Source organism: Pteropus medius, unplaced genomic scaffold, assembly GCF_902729225.1.
Source record: "Pteropus medius unplaced genomic scaffold, Ma_sr-lr_union100, whole genome shotgun sequence".
NCBI lineage: Eukaryota > Metazoa > Chordata > Mammalia > Chiroptera > Pteropodidae > Pteropus > Pteropus medius.
The window spans coordinates 25,371,103-25,388,703 of record NW_024344240.1 but is presented as its reverse complement, the minus strand read 5'-3'; the positions used below and the strand labels follow the sequence as shown (position 1 = coordinate 25,388,703).

General features: G+C 43.6%; 1 protein-coding gene across 4 annotated transcripts; it reads left to right on the top strand.

Moving 5' to 3' along the window:
* The first annotated feature begins 555 nt into the window (after positions 1–555).
* On the top strand, positions 556–17,266 carry HDHD5 (haloacid dehalogenase like hydrolase domain containing 5). Of its 4 annotated transcripts, none has more exons than XM_039869230.1 (8): positions 556–763; positions 7,502–7,705; positions 8,790–8,902; positions 10,516–10,609; positions 12,170–12,203; positions 13,910–14,084; positions 16,021–16,209; positions 16,401–17,266. In XM_039869230.1, exons 1-8 carry the CDS (start codon positions 581–583, stop codon positions 16,729–16,731), a joined length of 1,323 nt encoding a protein of 440 aa, XP_039725164.1. In that variant the 5' UTR covers positions 556–580; the 3' UTR covers positions 16,732–17,266. The 4 variants fall into 4 exon arrangements, with proteins under 4 accessions (XP_039725164.1, XP_039725163.1, XP_039725162.1 ...); XM_039869229.1 differs by having other exon boundaries at positions 556–853; XM_039869228.1 differs by having other exon boundaries at positions 556–868.
* Positions 17,267–17,601: the final 335 nt, after the last annotated feature.

Sequence of the window (17,601 nt, the reverse complement as noted above, 5' to 3'; positions counted from 1 at the left end):
AGCTGAGGACCTCTGAGTTGCTAACCTCTGAGTTGGCTCATTCCTGATATCGGCTGCCTTCTTCCACCTAGTCTTAGATATTGTAAGCTCATCTATTCTTAGTATAAATACATCCAGGGACAGGTCAAAGGGTCTGGAACCGGGCATCCCACACATTTCAAATGGTGGGAACACACGGCTGTGCTCAATAGGTCTTTGCTTAGTTATCCGATTCTCTTTCAGGAGTCCTGTCTCAATCACCTTAAAAAGTGTGAGTTTTGGGGGATGCCTTATGTATATAGTTTCCCCAGGCACTAGTGCAGAGCCCAGCAGGAAGGAGGACTATAGTGAATATTTACTGAAAAAACACAAACATTCAGTGATTGGGGGGGTGACCACCAAAAAGAAAGCGGCTCCCACTTTTTCCTCCCAATCAAAATTCAGTTCCCTCCACATAAGTTTGCTCACCGAAAGTCATCAAGGACTGAGTCTTAAACCTACGACCCAGGAAGTGAGCAGGTACATAGTTCGTGCCAACTGTGCACATCAGGCTGTCGACTCCAGGTCTGTCTACGAAGCTGCAAGAACTTGCGCCTCCTCAATGCCCCGCCCGGCACGTTGCCGAGCTACCGGACACGCACCAGGGACTACAACTCCCGAGAGGCCTCGGGAGCCTCTGGCTGCTGACTGGCTGCGCGGCGGGCAGGGCCCCGAGCCTGAGCGGCGGAGTGTGCACGTGCGCGCAAGCGGCGGCCGGATGGCTGTGCTTGGCTTTTTCTCCGCGGTGCGTGCGGCACCCTGGCTGTGGCGGCGGGCGGCCGCGGGGCTCCCGGGTCATTGCCCGGGAAAAGGCTATACTGTGGGCCCCGCGCAGGTGAGGACCGTGCAGGTGAGCCGGTCCGCAGAGCTTGTGGTGAGGCCGGGAGCGGCGGGAGGGAGGAGCTGCCGGCCGAGCCCTTCCACTGTCCGCGGCCTCCTAGGAAATGGCCTTGACAAGGCAGCTGACCTCAAGTGCGCTTGCTTCTTGTCTTGAGCACAGGGTCCCCTGCGCACCCTGCTCTACCCCGCCCCCCTTCCCCTCCCTCCTACTTGGGTGATTTGTCATAGTTTTGGCCTGGAAGAAAAGTTACTTTAGCTAGCGCATGAGCAAAACAGACCCAAAACGCACACCAGTGTCTCTTGGCCTCTTGCCGCTCTTTGTCCCTAAAATTACTCGGTAGTTTCCTCTTCCTATTTTTCTGGTCAGCGTATGATTTCTGCACTTCCTTTCCATGATGAGAACCTTTTGGTTATAATTTTCAACTACAATTGAAAGAGATCCGGGGACTCGAGAGGGACTTTCCTCGGGGAGCTGCACCTATAAAGGGGCAGCCCGGAGGTGAATGTGGGTTTTGCGGGGGCTTTTTCATTTGGTCCCATTCGCTGGTGGGCCTGCTTATAATGAGCGGCTGTTACGTGTAGAGTGTAGGGGAAGATTTGGAGGGCGAGAGGAAAACTGGCACAAGCTCCCTAATTTGTGCCAGGTACTTATGTGATATCTAATTCTCTTAACTTTGGAGGTAGGTATGACCCTGGTGATAGTAAGGAAGAAGCTTGGAGTTAGATTTTTAAGTACTTTTTGAAAAGGTCAACAGCTGCTAGATGACTGTGCCAGGACTCTAAGTTAGTTCGTCATATCTGTCACCCTCACTTTCCCTGGAGCCATTTTGCTTCTTCTTTAAAGGGGATCACTTTGTCTTCTAAATTCTGTGTGTAATAACGATAGTATTTTACATCTGTATAACGCTTTCACGGTAACCTTTTGTCGTATTTTAAATTAACTACTTATTTAAAAAAAACACATAGCATTTACTTTGTGCCAGGCACAAAGTGAGTACTTCACAATTATTAATTCGTGTAATTATTGTAACGACTCTGAGTATTATCATTCCCATTTTACATATGGAAGATCTGAGTCACAGAGAGGTTAAGCAACTTGCCCAAGGGCACACAGCTGGTAAGTGGCAGAATCTGGAACCCAGGCCAGTCTCCTGCCAGAGTCCTAGCTCTTAACAGCTGTGTTCCTGTAATTATTTTGTATATAGAGCAGCTAAGATTCAAAGAAGTCAAGTGACTTGGCTCGTGTCACAGAGCTAAAAGTGACCAAGCTGGAAGCATGGAATGAGAATATAAAAGGACTTTGTAAACTGTAATGAAGTAAATATAAAGAATTATTGCCGTTATTTATAACTGTTGTATTTATTTCTAGTGTCTTTGCAGGTCCTGAGATACTTCTGAGTGAATTTTCTGATAAACTAGAAACAGGGAGGAAAGGGATGAAGGGATGAAGTATATTATAGAATTTAAGAGTAATAGCTTTAGAATTGAATCCTGCTAGTACCGTTTACCAGCTGTTTGATCTAAGGCAAATTACATAGTTTTCTAAGTTTCAGTTTCCCAATATATATAACAAGAGTCTTATTTACCATGCCATGTTTTTGTGAGAATATATGTACTGTACTTTTTGTAATAAATGTAGAGTACTTTGCTCAATGATTGGCATATATTAAGTTGTGGAAATGGTTGGAGGAGACAGCAAAATAGACTATAGCTGTAATGTTGCTATTTAAAACAAACCAATTCTAGGTAAGAAGCAAAGACACAAATAACATCTTCGTAATGTCTTCATTTCAAATTAATCTTAAAACCATACATTTTATCACTGCCATGATATGAACTTTAATTAGAGGATATGGCCTAATACCCAGGACTACTTAAAAAAAAAAAATCAAGTGATATAGAAGAAAAATCAGATTAGAGAATGCAGATTAGAGAATGAAAAGAAAAATGAAAAAAAAAATTATTCTTTTATCCTTTACATACCTTCACTTTTTTCTTTTTTTCTTCTATTTTCTTCTTTTTTAAAAAATACCTTTACTTTAAAAAAATATTAGACTTTATTTTTTAGAGCAGTTTTAGGTTTACAGAAAAATTGAGCAGAAAGTATAGAAAAGTCCTATATATACATCACCCCCGTTTCCTTGATTATTAACATCTTGAGTTAGTGTGGCACATTTGTTACAGGTGATGTGTACCTTCACATTCTGTGTCGCTTAGTGCCTGGTTCTTTATGTACATTCACCTGAGGGTTGAAAGTGGTATTACTCCCTATGTAGTTATAGATGATGGACACTCAAGGATGTTGCTAAATTGTCCTGAAAACCTTCCTGTTCAGAGTAGCAGGGACTGAGGATTTGTATGTCTAAGAGAGCAAATCTTGTGACTATTTGGAATATGGCCACTAAGACTGTTAAAACTGTATGTGATTAGATTTTGCAGCCATCAGCACAAGTGAACTGTTTTATTATTTTTTTCCCTATGTAAGTTTTCAGAAATCCAAAAACAGAATAATACAGCAGATTCTCAGAAAACGTCGTTTTGTTATAAAGTTGATGAGGGGCCGTAGGAACTTAACTCTTGTTAATATCAATTAGTCTTTGGTAAAAATGTTTTCATTATATGTCGTTTTGCTTAAAGTCACAGAACCTATTCAGAATGTTTAGGGAGCACTTACTGTATTATGAACGCCATAGACCCATCTTCCAAATTCAGCAATTATTAACATTTTGCCACACTTGCTTTGCTTATCTCCTCCCTCAACTCCTCCCCACCTTTTTTTGTGGCTCTAAGATTTTAAAACAAATTCCTGATTGCTTGTTATTTCAACCCTAAATTATTCTATATGTACCTCTAAGAAAATAAGGACATTTTGAATATAATCACAGTGCTATTATCATACCTAACAACATTAGTAATTCTTTAATATTACTTAAAATCAAGTCCTTTAAAAATTTTCCCTGGTTGTCTCAAAGTTATGGGCAAATAAGTTTTACATTTGGACTTTCAGAACAGTGTGCTCTGTGTTCATACTGACCAAGAAAGAAGGCGGACTGTGTGCTAGATTACAGTCCTTTCCTCCAGTGACCTCCTTTGAAGATCACTAACTCTTAGGATGATCAGGAAGTGCTGGAGGGAAGGTCTGCCTTATTTCGCCCTAACCCTTCATCTTTTGGGGCATTCAACAGTCAGTCAACCTATATTGACAGGGTCTAAGCACTGTGCCAGATTTGGGGATTTGAAGGCAAATCACACCCCCTCTTCCCTTTAGACCCGTGTGGTGATTCTCTGAGAAAAATAAGATGACGAAATCTGAAAAGAGCTATGGTCCCTTTACCTAGGAAAAATCCAGAGTTTTAAGAGGTTTTATGGCCACCCTGAAATCTGCCTGTGGACCCAAGTTAAGACCCATATTCTAGTAGGATTCGTTGAGAAACAGGGAGAGGGTAAAGAGATCCATGAAGGCCATCAGGTCCATTGAGTACAGAGAAGAACCAGAACTCAAGTGGCTGGGGGCTGGTGGAAGGTGCAAGAGGACCTGGTACCTCCTGGATCCCTTTCTTGCTCTAAGGTGTTGCTGTGTGGGCGGCTGAAGAGCTCTAACTTTGCTGTGAGCTTAGTTTGAGGCTGAATTTTGAATCTAGTACTTGTGAACTGGGTCACGTTTTAACTATTCTCTTTGAAATTGGTTTCTTACTCATCCAGTCAGATTATTAAGTGAATACATAGTGAACACTGTGTATAAACCAGGTCCCTTTCACTAGTTAATGTCATCTGGAGATAATGACACCCACCACCCGAGTGCCGGTACAAGGATTCAATAAAAATACCTTTGCTATATGTCTAGTTCAATGCTCATTACAATATACAGTTCTGGGGTTCAGCAGGATCAGCCATTGGGGCCGATTTTGTTTGTTTAGACATTTCCTGCATTGCATGTGGAATTGGACAAGTTTCTCCCTAGCAGCTCTGTTTGCTGGTGATCGTAAGTGCTGTCTTGTTGGTTTGAGTTCCTTTTCTCCTGTTTTTCCAGTGCCTCTTCCCAATTCCAACTCAGCACTGCAGCTGTCATTGTCTAAGCCTGTGAAGCTCTGCAGAAGCTATCATGAAGGAGCTGGAAGACTCCCTCCCTTAGTGGTCTTCCCTGTCAGTGGAGGCGAGAGGGGATCATTACTTTTCAGTTAGTTCATTTTCTATTTTACTTGTTCCAGAAACTCATCTCTCAGCTTCCTTGACTCCATATCCTCTTGAGTTTCCTCCTCACTAACTGCTGTTCCTCGCTGTTTTGCTGGTGACTCTTACATGCCCCGTCCTAAAATGGAGATGTTTTTCCTGATTCTCTATGAATCTCACTTATGCTCTCATTCTGCTTGTGCTTTTCAGGCTGTCCTCTCCCCTCTCAAGTTTCAGCCGTTCTCTGAGAGCTGAAGTCTTCCACATTTTCTTTCATCTCCTGGACCTTTTGTCCAGTGCTGATAGCTCCATTTGCTTGCCCTATAGTTCTGAAGTGAAACGTATCTTCTGCCCTCCCTGGCCACCGCTCCTCCAGAGCTTCTTGGATCTGTGAGTGATACCAGCGTCCACTCTCCCAGAGTACCAAGCCAAAAAGAGCATGGAAGTCCTTGTGGCCCCTCCCTTCACCCCTGCATCTGATTGTTACCAGGCCTGGTTGTTCTGCCTCCTGTGTATGATCTGCCACCTTCTCTCCATTCCTTTTGCTGCCACCTAGTTAAAGCTACCATCATCTGTGTCTTAGATTACAGTAGGTCCCAGGTGGTGCCCTTCAACTTGACTCTTAAGTCCACTCAATCTATTCTTTACTCTGTAGCCAAGATTTTCCAACAGCACAGGTTTGATGATGCCATTTTTGTCTTTCAAATTCCTTACATTGGCCTTGGAGACCTGTAATGGCCAGTCCTCTCCACCTGCTATGAGTTAGGTACCTCTGATGCAGACTCTCAGAGCCCTTTACTTCTCGTCATTTCTTAATGTGATGCTCAGTATAGAAGCCCTATGCTGCTTATTTGTCTTCCCACTGACCTGTGTAGGCAGAGTCACTTATGCCTGCTTGTCTAGTCTGTTGCTGATTGGGATCTCAATAGATATTTGTTAAATGAATGCATGCATTTAAATCTTTCATTGCCTAACTCAAAATTCTCTTCTAAAAACCCTCTCTGTTAAATTTTCTTTACTCAGAACCTAAATACTTAGGATTGATTTGCACTTGTGAAAGTGCTGCAACTTTAGTGAGTTCCTAGACTAGCTGTTTGTTCTTTCACCCCAGCTAATAAATGAAGGGCTAGAGCACGGTTTGTATTTTTGCTTACTCCTTACAGAGGAGCCCTATGCACAGAGTTGGTGTGTGCAGTAAGAATGGCCTCACTTGGCACCAAAAAAAGGAGAGTAGCAAACAGGAGAGTAGAGATTTTTTTTTTTTGCAATTGAAAAACATCTCGTATGTTAATAGACAGTTTATAAAATAAGAATGGAATGAACTTTTTTATAAAAGGAATGTTCGGCTTTATAAATCCAAGAAGTGCAGATTGTGATAAGAGACAATTGTTTTAACTTTTAAATTAAGACATTTGATAATTAACAAACTCTCTGATACATGTGAAAATCAATATTAGCATTACCAGTGGGTGAGTAAGTTGATACATGTTTTTAGAAAACAGTTTGTGAGGAGGTGTTACATTATTAAAATGTTTGCACTTTTTTGACTTATTACTTCTACTTTTAAGAATCTAGCTCAAGGAAATTCATAATATGGAATCAGTAAGCACGAAGAGGTTCCTTATAGCATTATTTATAGTCAAAAAAAATGTAGAAAACCCTAAATGTCCAAAATAGGGGAAATATAATGTTAGTGGATTATTCACTCAGTATATTATGGAGCCAGAAATGATGATAGGAGGTAGAGCTATGTATTGATATGGAAAGATAGCCAAGAGATATAAAAAAAAAAAAAAAGGTAAAAAAGGTAAGGTGGAAAAGAAAGTACAACATAATGCCATCTGTGTGTTAGTTAAAAAATTAGAAATTGTTACTATGTATCCATAAAATGTTTGTGGAAAATATATGAGAGAAAATAGCATTAGGTGGAAGAAGGAGGCAAGAAACTTTAAAAAATATATTTATATCATCTATAGTTTTTTTAACTATAGTTTTTTTAACTGTGTGTGTTGTTATAATAAAATATATAATAAAAATTTAAAAGTGGTTATGAAGGCTATTGTAAGAGGTAAAAATATTTGTCAAGCAAAAAGAACAAGATGAAAAATTACACATGTAAAGTGCAGTTTTAACTACATGGCAAACATAAGAATAGAAGAAATGAAAAGAAAATAATAATTAGTTGTATTAAAGTGCTGGGATTATGTTTTGAATTTCTCTATTTTCCAATTTAAAAATTCCTTTATATCAATTATACGAAAATAATTTTTAACAAAATAGTTATGTGCTTAAAAATACATGAAAAAGAACTAATTCTTTGTTACAGATGGATTTGCTCTATTGGAAATCCCATGTCCTTATTTTGTTTCAGGCCCTGGGTGACCTGAGTGTGGAGTCCCTCTTTGTAAAGGTCTTTTCCTTCCTCCCGGCTGCCTCTTGACTCGCATTGGCGGCTCTCTCCTCCTCTCTGCAGAGCCCGCCTACCTTTGGGTTCCTGTTGGACATCGATGGAGTCTTGGTGCGTGGCCACAGAGTGATCCCTGCTGCTGTGGAGGCCTTTCGCAGGCTGGTGAATGCCCAGGGGCAGCTGCGGGTGCCTGTGGTCTTCGTCACAAATGCTGGTAACATCTTACAACGTGGCAAAGCCCAGGAGTTGTCAGCTCTGCTGGGCTTCAAGGTGAGAAGATAGCCAGAGACACAGAAGCCTAAGGACCTTGTTTCCAGTGTAATCCCCACTCTAGCTCTAACTAAGCCTTCTTCCCTGGGCTGGTGTACAGTATTGATAAGTTGGGTCAGTACAAATCTTTATTTCCCTGCTGGAAATAAAACTTGAAGTTCAAGTCCAGCCTAGTGAGTAGAGCCTTATCAATAGGGTTATTTTTTATGTATACATACACATTGAGCACAAAAGTCCTGCCCATGGAGTTGGCAGTTTGAGCCTACTGTTTTTGTATCCATTTCTTTTCTTCTGGGCATCAGATCGTCTCTTTTGGATTGTCAGCCCCTGGAAAGCAAGGGTCGCATTTTTCTAAACCTCCATATACCAGATGGGACTCTGAAATAACAGCCCTTGTTTCTCATGAATAAGATGTAAACATTGGAATGAGTACTGTCCCCTAAAAGCAGTCCCTTTTCACCCACTTGCAACTCCACATGTATCCCAGCATTGATACATTCATTCTCTTTTTAAGGGTGGCTGTAGTTTTTGGAAAGAGTACTTTGGAACCAAGAGAGCAAATAAAGTGGCGGATTGAAGGGGTGACCCTGCTTGTTATGAATGCAGGGAGTAAAGGCATCCAATTGGTTCTCTTCTGTGGTTTCCAGAGAGGGTTTCAAAAACATTCTGAGAAAAGGCTGCATTGTCATAGTTAGTATAAATGTTAAAAAGCTAAGTCTTTTAAGTACAACTGAAAACAAAGTCAAAGTTAGAGACAGATTTCTACAACAGTGACAAAGAACATGCATACAGATCCTGTGCTTTCCAAAAGGGGAGTTGAGTAGGGCAGGATTGGTGCATGTCATGACCCCTAACTAACGGCATTTCCTGCTTGCTTCTTTTGTGTGGCAAGAGCCAAACTAGGCTGGTGGTTCCCATGCCTCTGTGGATACTTTCTAGAAGCTGGGCAAAGGGCTTTTTCCCTCCCTTCCTTTTCTGGGCATTTTATTTCTTCCTAGTTGATAGAAGCTGCCATCTATCTCCCATTATTCTCCTTCAACTACGTGTCTTTCTCTGCTCTCCTCTCTCTTGGCTGTCCCTGCAGGTGGAACCAGACCAGGTTATTCTCTCTCACAGCCCCATGAAGCTCTTCTCACAGTACCACGGAAAGAGGATGCTAGTGTCTGGGCAGGGACCCCTGGTGGAAAACACCCGAGCGTATCCTTTTGGTGCTTCTCGCTCTGGCTGAAGAGGAAGGGGCAGGACTGAGGCCTTTCCTTCCAAGGCTGAGGGGGACTGTCATGAGTTGTCCTGGACTCAGGGTGCCCGGGCTCATGGGGTGTGTGGTAGGCTCTTGAGGGAGGTAGAACAGCCCTCAGGTGTGGCTAGTCCTGGTGCCCGGTGGTTTCCAAAAGCCAGCCCACTTCATCAGAATCTTCTGGGGAGCTTTCCTGGAGAGTCTTGTCATTGGGTCTGAGATAAAAATCAGCAATCTATTTTAAAAAAGAAAACTAGATGATTCTCTAATTAGGTCTGGGAAGCACTGCTCTAGTACTGTTCCTTGCAGTGGTCAATCAACTTATCCGTCAATGTTAATTAAGAACCTACAGTGAACTAATCCTTTGGGGTGTATGCACAGTCAAGAAGCAGAAGACTTGTCCCTGTTCTCAAGCAGCTTATTTATTTGCTCCTTCTCCAGAGTCCTGTCAAGCACTTCCTATGTGCCACCACTGTGCTGTGGGCTCCCAGGGGGCAGAGGCCAGGAGAAGCACAGTGAGATTATGATTTAATCAAGGGGTTTATACTTGAGGCAGGAATAACACACCCATATGCAATAAAGGAATATTTCAGATGACATGGAGTTGAAGACTTAATAGTATAGGTTCTGGTGTCACAAGTGTCAGGTAACATCCTTGGAATAGGAATTACTTGTGGCTTCATGGAGGGCATAGCTGTGCCACAGGATAGGGTTCAGGTTTTCTATGCAGGGCAGTAGTTCAGGAAGCTAGAAAGAGAAGGGATGGTGAAGCTCCTTGAAGCAGGAGATTGGAATGGGACAGGATAGGGAATAAGAGACCAGGAAGGGTGGTGCTGAGGGTAGGAAACTGGAAGTAAATGTAGGAAGCAAGTGAGCTTATTATGAGGACAATGGGGAGTCTGCAAATTGTTGTTAATGGGCTGATCTGATAGAAGCATCATTTTTGGGAAATTTATTTTGAGAGTAATCTGAAACCATGTCCAGTTAAGATTGCAAGTGGGAATTGACAGAAAAATGGAGGCCAGTCTTGAAGAGATAAGGCTGGAGGTGGCTTCCCTCTCCCCATGGCCTCCCCCATCCTGGCCGAATCCGATTCATCTTAATGCTTAATTCAGCTCAAGTCTTAACTTCTCTGGACCCTTTGCCCCGTTACCCAGGCCACCGAGCAGTCTCCTCTTCTGAGCTTCTCGACATACAGTGGCAGCACTATTCACAAAGTGCTGGCTTTGATGGGCTTTGGGCTTGGGGTGAGCTCCTTGAGGGCAGAGGTTCTTGTATGCTGTGCACTGTGGTAGTGCCCTGTGTAGGACCTGGCACCTGGAGTGTGCTCACTGACGGCTGGTATATCACCGTGGAGCGGTGCAGCCCCGCTCTGCCTGTGCAGTCATGGCTGGCCTGCCAGCGCCTTTCCAGAATTGGTATTGGCCCTGCTGGGCTCTATCTGGGCTCATTGGTTCACTCTTACTTGGGGAATAGGTGGACTAGTTTGATTAGGACTCTGGGATGGTTCCCGTTACTTTAAAGATGTCTTCCCCCAGAACTGTCCAGCTTTGCTTCCCTGATCTTGCTCTAGACTGGGCTTCGAGAATGTGGTTACTGTGGACGAGCTGCGGATGGCCTTCCCTGTACTTGACATGGTGGATCTCCAGAGGCGGCCAAAGACCACGGTAATGAGGAGCGCACGCCTGGGATCTCATGTTCAGTTATGTCCTCTTGTTCCTTCATGGGCTCCTCTCACTGGCCTTGCAGTCCCTCCTTCTTAGAGCCGTATCTTGTCCATGTTTCGCAGAGCTGCCTCCTTGGAGAGGCACATCTGGCCAAGGATTTTTTCTCCACATACACAGAATGGCCTGGAAGAGGATGTGCTCCTAAGGGCTTTCCTTTCTGCATTGTTTGTGTTTAGCTGAGAACTCTTTCAGAGCCCTAGCATCTCCTCAGTTCGTAGCTTTACATCTTACCAGTTGGTGTTCCCATTGTTGCCTGGGAGAATCATTCACCTTCGTTAAATTTATCACTGCTCTACTTTATCCTGAACCGTGCTAACAAAGAGTTGTCCTTGAGAGAAGCAGCTTTCTTGTAAAAGTAACTGGCAATTCTGAGTGTCTGCTGTGTTTCTTTTGGGTTCAGCTCATATTCAAATTACTGGTTTGATTCTTTATCTTCTCTGCTGAGTAGTCACAGGGCCTCTTATTGATACTCTAGAGCAGGAGTCCCTAAACCTTGGTCTGCAGACCAGTACTGGTTCGGGGCCTGTTAGGAACTAGGCCACACGGCAGGAGGTGAGTGGTGGGCAAGCCAGCGAAGCTTCATCTGGATTTGTAGCCGCTCCCCAGCGCCAGCATCACCACCTCAGCTCCACCTCAGATCATCAGGCATTAGATTCTCATAGGAGCACTGGTCCTTGGTGCCAAAAAGGTTGGGGACTGCTGCTCTAGAGTATGACTGTCCATCTTTTGATAGTTCCTGGCTCTCTTCTTCCTTGTGTGAATTCTTTATGTATCACATAGCCTATATTTTAAGTCAGGCCACTGTCAAAATGTGATAAAATGTGTTATAAACAGACAAGCTTACTTGTATCGTATACAACTTTAGTCCTTCCTCCAAAGCTTTCCAATTGAATAGAGCGCTTTATCGCCTTTGAGGGCTTTCTCATAGAACCTTGAAAGTTAGGGAGAGAACCAGATTGTCGGAGTTGGAATAGATCTCAGAACAGCTCAGAGACAGCCCCACACAGGGGAAGTGATTCACCCCAGGTTAGTGGCAGAGCCAGGACTATAATTGTCTGAGGAAGGAGTGGAAGAGGTTAGTAAAGTGAAGGCTCCTGCCTCCTAATCTGACACCAAGAGAAATAGTCCATCATGCCCTGATGGCCTCCTTTTTCTCCATGGGCTCACCTTCATCTTAGCTACCTAAGGCTAGACTCTTGCTTGGCCCATGTCTTACCTCTTGGCCTTGTTAGAGAAAGACAGCTGATCGGCTCCTCCTCCTGGCTGAACTTCATATGTGGCATTCCTCAGTCCTTTCTGTTCTCTCTTCACCTTTCTTCATGAATGTTCTTCCTCAGTTCTTTCTGGCCTCTCTTCAGCTTGGGCTAGACTGTGGGGGTGGTCTTCGATTCTGTCTGAAATTCATCTTTTCTCCCTCCCACCCTTGGAAACCAGCGTGTGATTGTCTGTTAGTGGAAAGCAGCTGTTGCATTGATGGGCCTGTTCTTTGTCTCTTGGCAGCCCCTTCCAAGGAGCGACTTCCCTGCCATTGAAGGTAATGAGGTCCTCTCCTTGTGTGGGCATGGGGCTGGGTGGTTCTCTCTCCTTTCAGGCCCTCCAGGCTGGTATAGCGTGATTGTTTGCCTGCAAATTGGTAGGCTAGCCAGCGGGCACTAGACATCAGGTCACCTGGGTTCTGGTCTTGGATCTGCCACTCACTACTTCTGAGATATTTGTTGTTTATCTTTCCTTCACCATACCACTCGCCCTATTCCAGAAAAATCGCAAGCTTAGAATATGTGTGAGTAGAAAGGTACCTAGAGGCAATCTAGTCCAGTGTTCTTAGCTCCATTAAAATTGGTTCTCTCCTTGTATTACAAAAATATTGTTATATCCCCTTTATTAGCCTGAAAATGAAATTCTGTCTTTCCATACACATACGTTAAAAATTAATTAGTTCACTACAAAGCCCTAATTGTAATAGAAACAAAAGAAAAAAATTTTAGTAAGCTAATATATATTTCAGTATGTAATAATTATTCAAAAAGACAAACTGAAGTAGTAAAATGATTATACCAAACATAGATCACCATCACCATGAATGTTGCAGCTATAAATGCAAACAGATGGATGTTTATAGGTGTGATAGAGCTGTGTTTTATTGGTTATTCAGAAATTAAGGGCAGCATTGTCATTGGAGAAGTGATTTTGCAAAATAGGGAATAACTCTTGGTAAAATTTTGAAAAATAAAGTACAGTGTTCTCTTGACTTAAATGATAGTCCTGGAGCCCTGGGGGGAAGAATCAGCGTTTATTAAAACTACCAAAAAAATTCTTTGTGTTTGTTTACATGTAAAATGGGATTAGGGTTTAGGCTCAATTAATTACAAACAGGTTGTTCACCTATATGAATGCCAGATGGGACACTCAAATGTTAATAGACATGGGGCAGTTTTTGATTGTGCAGGACTGTCCTGAGTATCTAGCATCGCTGGTCCTCTCCTTCAGTCCTCATCATTAAGTGTCAGTCATGAAGATTAAAATATATCCTCCAGTTTCTAGAATACCTCCTTAGAGGGTAGTGGTCAATTCACTGGTCTCATAGCTGATGTCGTAGCTTCTATTTGTTGAGTGCTATGTGTCCAGCACAGGTTAAGTGCTGTATTTATTATATCTCATTTTTAGCCTCATAACAATAGTATGTGTTGTTATCATTTTGAGGAAACTGAGGCTTAGAGAAGGTAAATAACTTGCCCACAAGCATAAAAGATAATTGATAGAGTCAGCCTTGGAATTCAGATCTCTATCACTCCAAATTCCCCTCTCCTAGCCATTAGGTTTATTGGCCCTTGGGACTTGGAGAAGTGGCTGAGGAAGATGAGCACTTTGCCATGTACCTGTGGGTGAAGCAGTGGGGAGAACATCAGTCATCAGGAGGAAATGGGCCTGAGACTTGCTGTTGCTTGTCTTGTTTTTAACTTCTTTTGTGAAGTACAGTGGACACAGTGACAATGGGAACCTTTAGGAGGTGCCTTCCTAGGCCCTGGGCTTTATTCACCTTGGGTGGATAGGTGAGTGGTTCTTTCAAGACTGGTTCAGGGAACTGTGCCCTTGCCAGAATGAGTGTACTGTGGAGGAAGAGCTTGTGGTTGGGCGGCACCAGCTGGCTTCAGTTGGTCTCCTGAGGGCTTTCTTCCCACCTACCACAGAGGGCAGGCCAAGTTCCCTGTACCCTCATCCCTATACCTTTGCTCTTTAAAGGGGTGCTCCTCCTTGGGGAGCCAGTCCGCTGGGAGACAAGCCTGCAGCTGATCATGGATGTCCTTCTCAGCAATGGGAATCCTGGGACTGGTCTGGCGACGGCCCCCTATCCCCATCTCCCTGTTCTGGCCAGTAACATGGATCTTCTTTGGATGGCTGAAGCCAGGATGCCCAGGTGAGGACACAGTCCCCGGCCTTGACCATGGTGGCCCATTTCCAGCTGCTGCCTGAGCAGTTCTTCTAACAGTTTCCCACCATCATTCTATATTTCGGGCCTTCAGACCCATACCTGGGTAGGCCCTTTAGTTGGACATAATAACTTGGCCTTCTGGGAGGGATTTCAAGGATCACTTCATATACTAATTATTAAATAAAAACTACAAATTACTGAGCACTGGAGAGATATATTGAGATGATCTTTAACAGATGATCCTTGCTCTCCAGAATCTTAACAGAACACATTCTTTTTGACTAGAGGAACCCAAACAATGATCAGCTTTTGAGGTGTATAGATGCAAATTATTCAACTGCTCTCCCTTCTTTGCCTTCACCTTGTAGTATTAATTCTTTCACTTCTTTATTTCCTTTTGCTCTTAAGAGGTAGGGGCAGGGGAAAGCAAGAATTATTCTGATGTTTGTATAGACCAGAGAACTGAGACCTGGTCATAGGTGACTTTCTCAGAGGCATACAGGTACTGAGCAGGCACATATTCCCTGCTCAGTTGTGTAGATTTTACCTGTCCTGTCTTTTTCTGAAGTTGAGCACAGTATAAGCGGCCCTTTTTCTGGCCCTGGAAGTGCCTTCTCGTAGTCTGACAGCTGCTGTGTACTGTTCTGCAGCTCTTACCTGCAAGGCTAAAGTCTAGAGTTCTCCCATGCCACTAACTCCCAGTGAACTGGGTGAGTGATCCATCAGTAGATTAGTGGGGCCCAACACTGCCTCAAGTCACGTGACTCAGCCCATAAGAAATGGGGATTACAGTGTTCTCTCTTGTTACTTTCAAAGTATATTTCTGTAGCTGAGATTAGGTATTTTTTCTGAAGTATTCTTCCTAGAGTTAGGGTATACTGACACTAGATAAAAGGGGTTTGATTATATAGGCTATGAACTGAATAGTAAAGGGAAAATTTCAATTTATAAACCAGATTTGAGGTTAACCTTTCATTTGATAATTTAAACATTAAAAATAGAATTTATTATATAACTAAGTGACACAAATATGACTTCAGTGTATTGTGCATTATCAGTTCAGATTTGGTTTAGCAGCAAGGGATGAAAACCCAAAACAAGAATATCTTAAACAAGATAGAAGTTTATTTCTTCCTCATATAAAAGAAGTCTGGGGTAGGCAATCCTAGGCTTGTATGGAAGCTTCACCTGTCAGAGACACAGGCACCTCTGTTTTCCTGCTGTGCAATCCTTAGCCCTACATAATCCAAAATGGCTGCCTGAACTCCAGCCATCATATCAGCATTCCAGGCAGCAAGAAGGAATAGGGGAAGGTAGAGAAGAGCATCTCCCCCCAATTTTATGGATACTTCCTAGAAGTTAAGCCCAGTATTTCTGATTTCATCAACTCCTTGGCTGTACTGTTGTCACATGGCCACACACCTGACTACTGTGGAAGCAAGGGAATGTAGTTTTTTACACCTGGTAGCAATATGCTCAGCTGAAAATTGACACCAAGAAAGAAGAGGAGTTGGAAACATCTGCCACAAATCTAAAGCAGAATTTAAAGTTAGGTTTCTTGAGTCCAAATGCCTGCAGTGTAATCCTAGCACTGCCACCTTGGGCAAGTTACTTAATCTCTTTATGCCTCAGTTTCCTTACTTGTAAAATGAGAATAATGATCTCAGGGTTTTTCTGTGACTTCAGTGTGATATGACATCTTCAGTGCTAGAACAGTGCTCAATAAATGTTATTAGATAATAGCAGGTCATAAATGTAGGTAATGAATGTAGTTCTTACTAGAAGTAATTTCGTTTTGACCTATCACCACTGGGGCCCTGGAGCGAAAGGTTGGTGTATAGGGTCCTGCTTACACAATGACAGGTGGCCTGCAAGAACCCAGGGAGTGAAGACTGAGCTGCTGAATTGTCTTTTCTGGCAGGTTTGGCCACGGCACCTTTCTGTTGTGCCTGGAAACCATTTACCGCAAAGTGACAGGCAATGAGTTACGGTACGAGGGCCTGATGGGCAAACCCAGCATCCTCACTTACCAATATGCGGAGGACCTGATCAGGCAGCAGGCGGAGAGGCGGGGCTGGGCAGCCCCCATCCAGAAGCTCTATGCTGTAGGGTAAGTTCTGTTCATTTCCTCAACCCTTTTTTGACTTACTCTTTCCTTTCTCCCTACCCCTCTCACCTGCCTTGTTTCCCTGTATCTAATGCACACCACTTGCCCTATAATTGTCCTTTGCTCTCTGTGCCTTACAACACTGAACTTGGATTTTCTCTTCTTTTCTTTTCCGGTATGGCTGCCCCTGCCAGTGATAACCCTATGTCTGATGTCTATGGTGCCAACCTGTTCCACCAGTACCTGCAGATGGTGAAGCATGATGGGGCAGAGGAGCTGGGGGCTGATGGCCTGTGGAAGCAGCGGCCCTCAGCAACCCAGAGCTGTTCCTCTATCTTGGTGTGCACTGGCGTGTACAGTCCCAAGACCCCAGGGTCCACAGAGCCTGCCCAGGGAGAAGAGCCTCCCTTCCACGGGCACCGGGACTTCAGCTTCAGTCCAAAGCTTATGGAGGCATCTCACATCGTGAATGATGTGGACGAGGCTGTGCAGCTGGTTTTCCACAAGGAGGGTTGGGCTTCGTAGTGAGGACTATGCATTGGAGGCAGGGGGAGGGGACGTGCCAGAGTTGTAGGTGACTCTCATTTGCTGGCTTCTGGCCTGGATCACTAGGGGTCACATCAGGGCTTGCTCCCATAGACACTCTTCCTGCTGCCCTACAGGTGTGCCCTACTGGTCACTTGGAAGAAGAAACTGGCTTTTTCTCCTGCTGGGCAGTAGCCACAGAATTATACCCAGGGTAACATTTGAATAGAACTATCAGGATTTTCTGGGTCCAATTCCTGTCTGCCTCTCCTGGCAGTCTGACCTCAGCCTAGGCCCTTTACCTCTGTGCCTCAGTTTCATCCTCAATTCAGTAGGGACTTCTGGAAAAAAGGAAGGTGATATGGAATAATGTGGAAATTTCTGCAGGACTTTTATCTACATCGAGGGAACCACTGCATGCCAGCCAGGTGTGTAACATTCAGATGCTACATTTTTTATTTCATCTTATTGCCCAGAGACTTTTGGGCTTATTTTTTTTAAATTAAAATAATCCTAATAAATATTAATTATGCCATCTCTTGTGAAGCTCTATCTGGAATGTACTAAAAAGTCCCATGGGGGAAAGATAGTGGGTGAGTGGTGTGGGTGACCTTGAGGCAAAGAGATTGGTGGCATTTCACTCCCATAATGTGCTGACGTCTCCTTTCCCACCTCTGTGTTCCTCCCACCCCCATCTGGGCTGTGAAGCAAGTCTGTCTAGGAAAGTCGTGCCCAGGCTTTGGCATATACATAGCAACTTCCCTGATATGGAAAAGAAAAAAGGATCTCACTTATGGTTTATTCTAAAGGAACTTTTCCTACAGTGGTTCTAGAAAATGTGTTTCCGTTATTCCCACTAGGAGTAATCCA